Below are 13,427 nucleotides of genomic sequence, written 5' to 3'. Positions count from 1 at the left end.
AAGACGATTACACAAATATACAAGGTGTCCTACTGCAATATATAATTAGTCAAAAAATAAACTAAAAAATAACAGTAAATAATATGTATGTGCAAAAACGTTAAGTTAAACAGTGCAGTATCTACATATAAACAACATTATTGCAGCATCTACGGCAGTACATAAATAGATAACAATACAAGTTAATAAACAAAATGCATGTACAAAACCAAGTCAAGGAATGCAGTATCTACAAATAGATAAGATTACAACAAATGTTATTACAATAATACATAAAGAGTCAAAGAGGAATTATTATACAATATGCATGTATAAAAATTACGTTTGGAAATGTGGTATTTACATATTAACAAAATTACAACAAGGTTACACAAATATACAAGATCAAAGGCATACATGAAAGGCATACAGAAATACATGATTGGTCAAAAATTAAATGAATATTATTATTATTATATACATATACACTAATATATATATTGGTGCTTAACCTCGGCACAAATATATCACAAAATATTACATATTTTGCAATATATACATACAAAAGTTAAGCAAAGCAATACAGTATTTACATATAAACAAAATTAAAGTCAAATGTGTTTGTATAAATTAATTCTTTGTAAAAAATTAAAAAATCATGCAATCTGCCTGAGTGTATATGGTCTGGCCAGATAGGCTTTTGGTGGCATTCCACCAAAATATGACAAATAGTGAGATGTGTATTGATTCACACATGGGAGGGTCATCAGCTCTCAGTAAATAAGAATGTGTAAGATGGCTGTGACCTATGTGAAGCCTAGTAAGAACAACTTCCTCTCTTCTCTTTATATGCTGACTAGAATGCCAAGTCTAATTTCGGGTTAATGTCATATAATTTATTTGTTAATGCTTCCTGCCATGACTGCCATTGAGCAATTAGCTTTGATCTTATAATCTGTCTGTAGTCTATATATGGTACTGTCAAACAGAATGTGGAGAAAATATGAGCTGATTTAGCAGCTGCATCTGCAGCCTCATTTCCCTTAATTCCAATGTGGCTGAGAATCCAACACAACTGAACATCAAAATTAAGAATTTTCATTTTGTGAAACAGGTGTAACACCTCATAAAGTACTAGATGTGAATTATACATATGAGAGGAGATAGCCTATAAAGAGCTCAAGGAGTTTGTATAAATTATACACTTTTGGTAGCAGTTTTCTTTTATATACACAAATGCAAGCTGAATGGCATGTAACTCTGCTGTATAATTACTGCAATCAGATGGGATCTGGTTGGGGATAGTAATGCCAGGAAACACAGCAGCACAGCCAACAGAGGTATTAGTTCTTGAATCAGCTGTATAGATAGGCAAGAATTCAGAGTGTGCTGCTCTGTGTACATTATATAATTGGAGGCAGACAGATGATGGAGTATGAGACTTCTGTAGCTGACAAAGTGAGAGGTTGCAGGATGGCATGCAAACCTAGCAGGAGGGATCTGTTATGCTTAGTGTAGGCAATGTTGTTGTCTAATTAGGACTTTAGTCTTTGTGTTATACGTTACAATTGTTCAAACTAGTCCCATTGTTATAACGGATTGTTGTTGTTTTGAATACTGTGACGAACTGTTTTTGTGCTCTGAAGATGCTGAATAGAATTTCAAGGAAATATCAGCAATAAGTTAATAAATAGCTATTTTCTTATCAGCCTGTATTCTCATCTATACTGTTAAAATTATTATTATTTTTATTATTATTATTATTCAGGCCTCCATGGAGTCAAAAGACTCATCGTGGGAGGTCCTTCCTAAGAACATAAAGTCTGTCAAGACTCATCGAGGGGAGGTTCCCCCTAAGAAACACAAACTCTATCATACCACTCCTTAAACGCATTGACCGTTCTCGCTCTCACCACTCCATCAGGCAATGCATTCCACGGCTCAACCACCCTCCATGCAAAGAAACCACTCCTCACCCTCTTGCTCACAGTTTCCTTTCGTAACTTCCAGGGATGGCCTCTTGTCATCACTCCTTCCTGCTGTTCAACCAAGTGAAAGAACTCCCCAGTGTCAACCCTGTAACCACCTCTCAACAGTTTAAAAGTCTCAATCATATCACCTCTCCTTCTTCTATCTGCCAAACTCTGCAGTCCACGTTCCCTCAGCCGATTCTCATAACTATCCTTGTACAGTCCTGAGACCATCTTTGTCATCCGTCTTTGTATCTTTTCCACAGTTAATTTATCCCCTTCAAATCCTGGGGACCAAATCTGAGAACAATAATCCAAGTGTGGTCTGATCAGAGACTTATACAACGGAATGATAACCCTCTTATCTCTGCAGGTCAGTGTCCTTCTCATAATTGCAGCAATCCTCTGTGTACCTTCACCACCTTTGCAATATGTCCCCTAAATTTCAGGTTTCTATCAATCATCAACCCCAGATCTTATTATTATTATTATAGAATGTGAGCAAGTTGCTCAAACATGACCTTTCCTTAGTAAACCCATGCTGTTCATTGCAAAGTATATTTTCTCAATCAACCCATTTCTGTATGTGAGCCCTAACCAACTTTTCCAAAATTTTCACCCCCAGAGATAACTAATAGTATCCTACTCCTACTGTATTTATTCTTCGAACTTTAGGGACACATTCCAATATTGCATCGTTTAGGTATTTTTTAATGCTTCTCATGCACTGGGAATCACGCTATCCTAAAAAGCCTAAAACAACAACACCAACTGTCCTGTAATAATGTGTTTATGCCTCTATTACTATGCCAACTATAAAAGAAGATATGTTTATTTAGACTCAGAAAATAAGTTCATGTTTGTTTCATAATGCTGTTCTCTTTTATTTACTTTTAAAATTTTGATATGAAATTTAAACCTCTCATGACATTAAAAAAATTGACAATGCAAGCATATGCATAAACCTAGAAGGTGTAAAAGATGAATATGTATCTATATAATAAATATCTATAGCATCATTAATATCAATGTAATATTTCAAATCATTTTTTGATAATAATTGTCAGATATCAAATAATATTCGATATCTGACAATGTAAAGTTCTTTCCTAATATCCTCGTTTTTAATATGATATCACCATTGATGCCACCTTTTCATGCCTCTAATCTTTCTCAGGACTCTTATATCTGTGGTCTCTAGTCTTTGGTCAAATGTTTTAATTCTGATCCAACTCTCAGATCCATAAGTTAAAATTGGTTTGAACACAGTCTTGTATACAGTTAATTTTTGTTTTGACTAATTTCTAAATCAGCTTTGTTGATTCTGTTAGATTCTCCATTCGCAATGCGGTTGATATTTTCAATGCTTCTGCTTATTTTCATTGGCTTTGTCTTGTTACTGCTGACCTTCATACCATATCTATTACAACAGTTATTCAATTCAGTCAGGGAATCTTGCAGACTTGTAGCAGATTTATTTAGAAGTATAACATTGTCCACATAAAGCAAAGAGCTGACATTAACATCTTGAATTGTGATATCAGGTTTAATATCATGTGATCCACATAGATAATGAATAACAGAGGGGATAATGTACATCCTTGTCTCACACCAGATTTAACATTAAACCATCTTCATGTACTTCCTTCAATTCTAACTGCTGACTTACAACTCAAATAAAGACTAAGTATTGCTTGATATAATGCCCCATTGAAAACATGTAACTGTAGCATATGGAATAGCTTCTCTCTTGGCATCTTGTCATATGGCTTTTCCAGATCTGCAAAACTTAAATACAGATCTTTGTTATATTCCCATGATTTCTCAACTATTTGTCATAAAGTGAAGATCTGATCCTGACAGCCTCTATTTGGCCTGAATCCAGCATGTTCTTCACCAAGCTTTTCTTTCACAATCCTTCTGAACTGTTATCAAATATACTTGTGTAAATCTTACCAAGAACAATCATTAGGGAAATACCTCTTTAATTCTCACATTGTTTTATTTCCCTTTCTATATATGGTACTATGAGAGCTCTACTCCAATCATCAGGAATTCGTCCCTCTGTCCAGGACTTCTGAACTATGCAGTGCAGCCACTGTAAGACTTTTATACCTCTATACTTCAGCATTTCTGGTCGAATATCATCTACGCCTGCTGCTTTTCCACATTTCAGGCCTTTGATAGCTTTTTTCTACTTCAAGTATGGATATGTATTCCTATCTGCATGCCTATTGAGTGTTTTTTAGCACTGTGATATCACTGCTTGTTTCATTTAGCAATTTTTTGAAGCAATTACTCCATACTTCAAAGATATCTTTTTCTCCCGTTTTCATGTCACCTTTACCATCTCTAATTCCTCTTACAGCACTCTTTCCTCCATTTCTGAACTTCTTCAACAATCTCCAGAATATCTTGCCACCTTCTTGATATTTATTTTCTATGTTTTATAGTGTCCACTACCACCTTCAGTCTACCAAATCCCACCTACTCTTTCTGACAGAAACTCAAATCTCACCTCCCAGTCAGCACTATTTATCTCAACCTTCCAAACTATTCACTCTTTAACAACTTTCGTCTCAAGGGTGGTGTCTGCACATACATCCATACCTTGCCAGAGAGCACCCAACCTAGAATCACCCACTTTGACCTTCTATGGTTGAAAATATCCCTTCCCCACTCAGTTAAATTCATTTGCTGTCTCTATTGCTCCCCCCAATACATCCAACCACTGTGAGCTCTTTAATTTCCTCTCCCTAAAAGTTGACTTTCTCCAATCCCACTTTCCCAACAATGAAATCATCTTCCTAGGAGATTTTAATGTCCGCAACACTAGCTGGCTTTCCTCCTCCTGTTGTACAGATCTTGCAGGCAGAGATGCTGAAACATCTGCCATCATTAATGACCTTACACAACTTGTTCAGATGCCAACCAGAATACTAGATAACCCAAACCACTCCCCCAAACACCCTAGATCTCTTCCTTACCAATGATCCCTCCAAATACACAGTGAAAGTAGTGAGCCCTCTGGGCAATTCGGACCACAATCTAGTGCTCATTTCCTCCCCCATGCAACAACACTTACGCAGACACTCCCATACAAGAGTAGTTTGGCATTATAACAGTGCTAAGTGGGACAGCCTCCACAACTTCTATGCCATATTCTCATGGTTGGACTGTTGCTTCTGGCCTTCTAACCTAAACATATGCACCTTACTTATTAGCAAAGTAATCCTTACCAGCATGGAACCATTCATTCCACACAGTACTCTGAATTGCCATTCCCTAATGAAATCCTGGTTCTCCAAACAATGTGTAAAGGCTGTATGGATGAAACACCAGACATTCCATAACTGGCTGAAATCAAGAACCTCATCCTCCTTTAGACTTATACCAAAGCCCGAAATAGACACAAAAAAACAATCAATGCTTCCAAAACAGAGTTCAAAAGAGCAAAAAACAGGAAACTAGCAGACTATTCAAACGGCAGCTGAGCCTTTTGGTCTCTCGCCAAAGCAATTGGTCGTAACTTCTGCCCAACACTATTCTCACCCTTATCATACCCAGATGGCTCTATTGCATCATCACACACAGAAAAAGTCAATCTTCTGGCTTTACACTTTGCCTCCAATGTGTGCATAACTGATGGTAGTAAATGTCCCTCGAACCATTCCAGACACCCAACATACAATGATTCTGATCTCATCCTGGCAAAGGAATATATCCTTTTGCCATAATGAGATCAGAAAAATACTGTCCAAATTAGACACAAAAAAGTCTCCCGGCTCTGATGGCATTCCCCCAATTGTCCTGAAAGTTTGTACACCAGAACCGACTCCTATCTTATGTCGCCTATATATACTCTCTTACTCCACTGGAATCTATCATACAAACTAAAAATTGGCCTATATTCAGCCCATTCCCAAGAAAGGTGACAAGTCACTGCCATCCAACTACCGCCCTATCTCGCTTACCTCAGTCCTGCCAAAAGTAATGGAAAAAATAATCAATTCCCAACTCCTACACTACCTGGAAGACACCAACCTAATAAACGACCACCAGTATAGATCTGTCACTGCCGATCAACAGGAGATCTACTCACGTATGTCACTCATCTCTGGACAAATGCCATGGAAAAGTATGGTGAATCTCAAGTGGTTGCACTTGATATCTCCAAAGCCTTTGACCGAGTCTGGCACAAAGGCTTACTAAGCAAACTACCATCATTCAGTTTGACCCAGGACTTCTGTAGTTGGATTGCCAGCTTTCTGTCTGGATGCACACTGTGTGTGTGATGGTGGATGGCTCCCTATACTCTCACCATTCAATTAATGCTGGGATTCCACAAGGTTCTGTCCTCTCACCAACCCTCTTCCTGCTATATATATATATATATATCAATGCCCTACTTCAGTTGACCTCCAACCCAATTCACAGTTTTGCAGACAACAGCACACTACACTCCTCCCTTGTATTTGATAAACCTTATCCTACACAACTCACTTCAACATACAGAACATCAACCAACACCACCCTCAATTCCAATCTCCAAGCGATCCTACAATGGGGTTCGGATAACCTCATCAATTTCAATGCTAATAAAATCCAGTTCTGTACTATTTCTCATAAAAAAGAACCATTTTTTCCCAATATCCTTTTTTGACGATACCCAAATTTCCAGACAGTTTGAGATCTCCCTTCTTGGAATTACCCTCACATCAAACCTCTCCTGGCATAAACACATCACAACCATTTCATCCTCAGCTTGAAAAAAAACTAGGATTTCTCTTTTGCTCAAGACATTACTTCACCCCTGAACAGCCATTAACATTATACAAATCACAAATCCACCCAGCTATTGAATACTGCTCCCACATATGGGGGTCGGGCCCCTAAAAGCTCTCTCAAAATGCTTGACTCAATACAGAGGAGAGCAATTAGACTTATTAATGACCCATCTCTTACCAACTCTCTCTCTCCAGCAACTTTCGCACAGACGTATTGTTTCTGCAGTATGTATATTCTACAAATATTTCCATGGGAAATGCTCATCTGAAATAACATCAACAATTCGCGTGGATAGGCTTATGTGTTCATCAAACATGTTGTAATAGATTTCACGGTATGATATGAACACAGATGGATAAGAAAATAACTATTTATTAACTTAAAAGCTAATATTTCACTGGTATTATATCCAGCATCTTCAGAGCACACAACACAAAGTTTGTTACAAATGCAAGACAACCACAATCTGTGGGGCTAGTATAAGTAATTGCAGCATGCAACAACACAAGACTTAAGTCCTAATATGGCACCATTTAGGTTATAAAAAAAAAAAAAAAAAAAGTCATTTGTAACAAACTTTGTGTTGTGTGCTCTGAAGATGCCGGATATAACACCAGCGAAATATTAGCTAATAAGTTAATAAATAGTTATTTTCTTATCCATCTGTGTTCATATCATACCGTGAAATCTATTACAACAAAACATCAATAATTCCTCCAATCAGTATTAAGCTCGTTGGAACACGTGCAGCTGCTGCTCAAGATCCCTTCACAGTACATCTAGAAACAAACAGAACAAGTTTCTTTTTCCCCTCCTTCATCCCTGCAACTGCTGTGCTGCAGAACAGTCTCCCACCTGCTGTGTTTCCTAAGGAATACAATTTACAGTCATTTAAATCAAATGTAAACAAGTACCTCCTTTCCCAACCCACTACTCATACATGGTACTAATGTACTATAGGTTGATCAACCAACCTCTTCTGTATGGGCACAACATAAAAAAAAAAAAAAAATTAAAAAAAAAAAAAATGTTCTTATCCAAAGTCTTCCCATGACTTTTGTTTAGCTAGTTTTATGCAGTGTTTCGCTTTCTTACATTTGTCTCTGTATTCTCCAAGAGCAAAAGTTGACTTATTTGCCAAGAGCTTTTGATATGCTTTCTTCTTTTCCTTCACTGCCTCTTTAACTTCCTGTGTCCATCATGGAGTTCTGATTTTTCTATCCTTACAGACAATCTTACCACATGCTTCTCTGACTGAATCAATTTGTGTTTTCTTCAGGGCTTGCCACTAAATCTCCAAGGTTTGGTTCCTGTTCTCAAACTGTTTCATTTTTTCTTGACTTCATGTTGGAGGCTTAATGGATTGTACACAGCACTCAGAAAGGATTAAAAACAGAATTTAATTCTTCCTATATTTCGTCTCATTGACTAAGACAAAATATAGGAAGAATTAAATTCTGATTTGGAATGTAAAGTGGGACCTCTGGTGATAAGCGTTTCCCAAATCTTAGGAAGCTTAATGCAACCATATTTGTTAAGATTTGGTTGATTCCCGAGAGCTGCTGCTGATTCTAAGAATAGACTTTCTCTTTTGAATTTGCTGTGGTGGAGCATGGTGATTTTTTTTCCATGAGATCCTGTGGGTTGTATCCAAGACATGGTCAGCCAGGCCTGACTGACCATAGTCGTGCTTGCAGATGTATGACTTATGTTCCTCCAGGCAGATAGTAGCTGATCTGCCTGTCTGTCCAAAGTACGCCAGTTTACAGGAACAGGGTACTTTATAGACTCCATGCACTGAGAGAGGAGGGAGCTGATCTTTAGTAGAGCGGATGAAGGTAGCAAGTTTACGGTGGGGCGTAAATGCTGTGTGTAGGTTATATATTTTTAAAATCTTGGCTATTTTTTCAGATGTGTCACGGATGTAGGGTATGGTGACGGCATTTCTAAACTCTTTTTGAAGAGAAGACCGGGGAATGGGGGAGGAACTGATTATAGGAAGTATAGGAAGAATTAAATTCTGTTTTTAATCCTTTCTGAGTGCATGATGCCTCCAACATGATGTTCTCACAGCACTTAAGTCTCTACACATGGATTCTAATAGTTCATGGAGAAGATATAGCTCTCAAATCCAGACAATACGGTAAGTCAAAATTACGACTATCTAGGCTGGCCTTTTTAAAAAGATGTCAGGATACAAGAGTAATACCAAACTGTGTTAAGCTAAAGATCAACTTCCACTCCAAAAAAGCCCTCTGCATTTATAATCATGCCAGCTTGGCACTACTGAGGGAACAAATCGCCGCTACTTTGGACAGACAGGCAGATCAGCTACTATTGGCCTGGAGGAACTTAAGTCATACATCTGCAAGCATGACTATGGTCAGTCAGGCATGGCTGACCACGTCTTGGATACAACCCACAGGATCTCATGGAAAAAACCACCATGCTCCACCACAGCAAATTCAAAAGAGAAAGACTATTCTTAGAATCAGCAGCAGCTCTCAGGAATCAACCAAATCTTAACAAATATGGTTGCATTAAGCTTCCTAAGATTTGGGAAACGCTTATCACCAGAGGTCCCACTTTACATTCCAGGCCACCTACAACCACCATTAGAGGGCGCTCCACCTAGATAGGACTTTAGTGTCACCCACGTGGTTGGGCTTAGTATTTTTTGTTATTTGTTTTTATGTTACATTAGTTTTTTTGTATCCCTGAAGATGTCTCATTGACTGAGATCAAATATAAGAAGAATTAAATTCTGTTTTTAATCCTTTCTGAGTGCTGTATACAATCCATCAAGTCTCCAACATGATGTTCTCACAGCACTTAAGCCTCTACACACGGTTTTTCTTGACTAATGTTTGTGTATTTTAGTCTACAGTTCATATCTGAGAGCTGCTCAACTTTTATTTGCTTTAAAACTTTCTTATATGTTCTTCTTTTCAATATGAAATTCAATTTAATCTTGCAAGACTGAATCGTGATCACTTCTAATTTCAAATCCTCTGTACACTCTGGTTTCCTGCACCAGGGAGAAAACATCACTATCAACAATAGCATAATCAATGGCATTAGTGTACATAAAGTGCAAAAGCCCCTTAGGCCCACTGCTATCCTGATGCTTTATACTAACTATCCCATTCTGGTTTTTTACCAGTGGTACTAATGTAGGCATATTATACACATTCTTGCACTCAACTGTCTGACCGATGTCTGCATATCCATTCAACAGCTCCCCTTCCCCCCAAGCTCTAGTTTTCTTGATTCTGCACATCCTCTTCATTCATCAACACTTTTTCCAGTCTCTGAACACCAAATCCATTCAGATGCAAACCATCCTTCTTGTATAAGTTCTTTCGTCTGTGAAACTCACTCCACACCACTCCTGCATAGTCTACGCATTGAGTCATTTGCTATTATGGCCTTCCTACTCTGCCACATCACAGCAACACACTCACCATCTTAACTCTCTCGCTCTTTTCTTTTGCTACTTCCAGTAATTCTTTCATGTCCTCTCTCACCATACTTTTCTTCTTTCAAATCATTCATTCCAGCCAATACAATCATCTCTTTCATCCTATCCTTTTGTGCTCTAATAATATCATTAATTTATGCACCTGTGAAGCACAATTTTGTCAATCTCTCTCTCTCTCTCATCAATCACACCTTTTATGATCGAACTGCAGTACAAGACTCGCTCCTTAATTTTCCTTTCTCTCTTGGTCAAGCCCTCATTTTGCTTATGTCACACTTCTTTCTTTCTGTTATCAGCTGACCACTCACCAGACATTTCTGCATTCTCTCCAGCTTCTGCTTTGCTCTGTGCAGCACTCTGCATAACCAAGCTATCTCCCTTATTACAGCCACGTTTTCATTTTTTACATCAGTCATACTACTCTTTTGTTCAACACTTTTACTCTCTCTCTCTCTCTCTCTCTCTCAATCGTGTCACATTTAATTTCTCTCTTTCAATCTTATCTGCCATTACATCACTCACATTTTCAGGCATATTCTGAGTTTCATCCACTACTTCAATCTTACGGCCTAAGATACTCTTTTGATCCTCACTCTCATAGCTTTTTTACTGCACTTTCCCACCACTATCGCTTTCAGTATACAACTTGAAATATAATATCTTGCTTCTTAACATCTCATGTATGTAATACATGCTCTTTTTTTTCATTTTTTAAATTTTCATTCCAATCTTTTAAATCATTCCATTAAGTTGACAATGGTCACAAGATATGATCAAAAATCCACATTCGTTATTTTTCTAAAGATGTCTTCCACTTATATTTCTATTTTTCATCATATTCAAAAGCATCTGAGAGAATACTGCAAGGAATCCCATCATGTAAGCTGGGGTAAATGAGGATGGACATGAAGCTAAGTGACATGGATAAAAGGGTGTCTGATGGACTAACATTAGAGAATAGTATATAGTGAGGATGAATCAAACAGAAGGCTCTATCTTCCACAGAGCTCCCTACTTCAATGCATGCAGGGAACAGGGCTCTTTACTTGGGATGTTGGTCTATGATTTAAACATTAATGATGATGTGAATATTTTATTTTTTTTTGAGGAGGGGGGATCCTAGTTGTTCACCAGTGATACTACTAAAGTGACCAAAAATAATGGCAATAGCTGATAAAGAAAAAAAAATAATAACTATTAATTTAATGGGTCAGATGTCTTTTCATTCCAAAGTGCATAACTTTGGGATGAAATGACAAGATGTGTATTGCATTAATGAGACTACACATTTCTTGCTGTATAGTAAGAAACAATGAAGTTGGGCATTTTGGTGTGACAGACAGGAAGTTCAACTTCAGCGGACACATTGCAGAAGTTGGCAAAATCAAAGGCTCACTTGGATGTTAAACTGATAATTAGAGATAAGCAAGTTATTATCCTTCTTTATAAGGTTTTGATATGGCCATATCTGGACTTCTGCTTACAGATTTGGTCACATTGGTTCCTTGAGGATGAAGAAATGGAAGTGAATGACCAATATGGTGACAAGTCTGTGGATGCTACTTGAAGAATGAAGGTTTGTGGGTTTTTTAACCCACAAACCTTCATTAAAAAGTACAGCAAACAGTCTAGAAAAAAAAGGGGATATGATAGCAACATATGTTAATACAGTTGACTCTCACTACAAAAACTAATAAGGAACACAATAATTTGTTATAGTGGACGGGGTGCTATAGTAAATTGTTTATCTTATAATTTTTTTTTTGGGGGGGGGGGGCTGTTTAGTAAGTGTGAGTTTATTATAGTGGCATTTACTACAGTAAGAGGTGGTGACTGCAAAGAGGTTTGACAGAGTAGATGCTGAAGAACTTCTCCAATACATGACAGGAGAAGATAGGCAAAAACTAGGGATCATCCAGTAGGTTGTATAAGGGTATGCTTAACAAGGATGTGAAGATTTTTTTGGCTCGGATAGCAGCTAATTAGCAGAATGGATTGCCAAAGGTGATCACGAGTACTCTATGTTATATTTAAGCTAATTCTATCTCTTTAAATAAATAAATGACATGTTTTCAGGACTCATTTAAATAAACAAAACTAAATAACAATAAAATAAATTAAAATTTGATGTGCAAATCAGAACTCAAAAGATCAAAACTATAAAAGCAAGTAGCAGAATATCTTTTAGCTAATTTGGTAATATTCATTTGATAAAACTATTACTACAATTAGATAGGCAATCAACAACAGCCAAACTTATGGAATATACAAGAGAGAGAGAAAACCAGTGAAACACACTATACTATAAAACATAGTGACATGACAGTGTTAAAACCAGATTTAAGATATCAGAAGTGAGTTGGAAATAAAACAGTTGATTAAAAAAAAACTCATAACCACTAATATTAGAGTTATGACAAAAAATAAAATAAAATAAAAAAATAGCAGGCATTAAAACTGAATGCATCAGCAAGAAACCCAAGAATCTACTAAAGCTAAGTAATCTGAGATGAAATGGAAAGGTAGTTGAAAGGCAAAATGAAAATTGAAATCAAGTTATAGTTGGAGTGAAGCAGTTTGAATGTCCAAGAATACAGGAAAGTGCCTGTGAAATTAGAGAATTAACAAATAATTTACCAATTTGGAAGAATATTTGAAGTCACAAAAAAACAGAAGCTAGAGGTGAAAACAATGTATTGAAGGTATATTTCAAGGAATGATGATAAACATGTTAAACTATCTTTTATCAAATACGTTATGCATGTTATATGCTACATATAAATATATTTATATAATTAATTAACCTTGTGCACAGCCTAAAAAGATCTTCAACTGTATCTGGCCGATTCCTCAAAGAATTTGTACTTTCTAGAAGTCTAAAGGTAGGACCACAGAATGCCTATTGTAAGAACAACAATCTGTCAGATTATCAACAGCAAGGCTGAATATTAAAAAATTTATGAGTAATTAAATGAAGAATGCACTTCAGAGACTTAATTTTAAAAAATATTAAAAAACAATTTAAATTAAGTAAATATTAGAATGTGATAGAGAAAAAAAATGCAATATCAATCATGAGGATAGGTGCTATTTGGTTATGTCAACGCTGGTTACACTGACATCGTATTTCTGGCCTTGCTAGCTCCACCTCTTTTATATATACTTCTTATCTTTAATAGTGTTTATCTTCAATTCCATTAAGTTTGAAT

General features: G+C 36.7%; 1 protein-coding gene across 1 annotated transcript in view; it reads right to left on the bottom strand.

The window, feature by feature from the left end:
* Tnpo-SR (transportin 3) overlaps window positions 1–13,427 on the bottom strand; it is a 605,621-nt gene that overhangs the window by 106,440 nt on the left and 485,754 nt on the right. The window contains exon 21 of the mRNA XM_090405918.1: window positions 13,023–13,117. Coding sequence (XP_090262044.1) covers window positions 13,023–13,117 — 95 coding nt within the window. The remainder of the gene's footprint in view (window positions 1–13,022; window positions 13,118–13,427) is intronic.

Source organism: Typopeltis vanoorti, chromosome 16 (assembly GCF_054136105.1).
Source record: "Typopeltis vanoorti isolate ZY-2024b chromosome 16, IOZ_Tvanoo_1.0, whole genome shotgun sequence".
Lineage (NCBI taxonomy): Eukaryota > Metazoa > Arthropoda > Arachnida > Uropygi > Thelyphonidae > Typopeltis > Typopeltis vanoorti.
The sequence above is the reverse complement of the archived record's forward strand: the minus strand, read 5'-3'. Positions and strand labels throughout refer to the sequence as shown.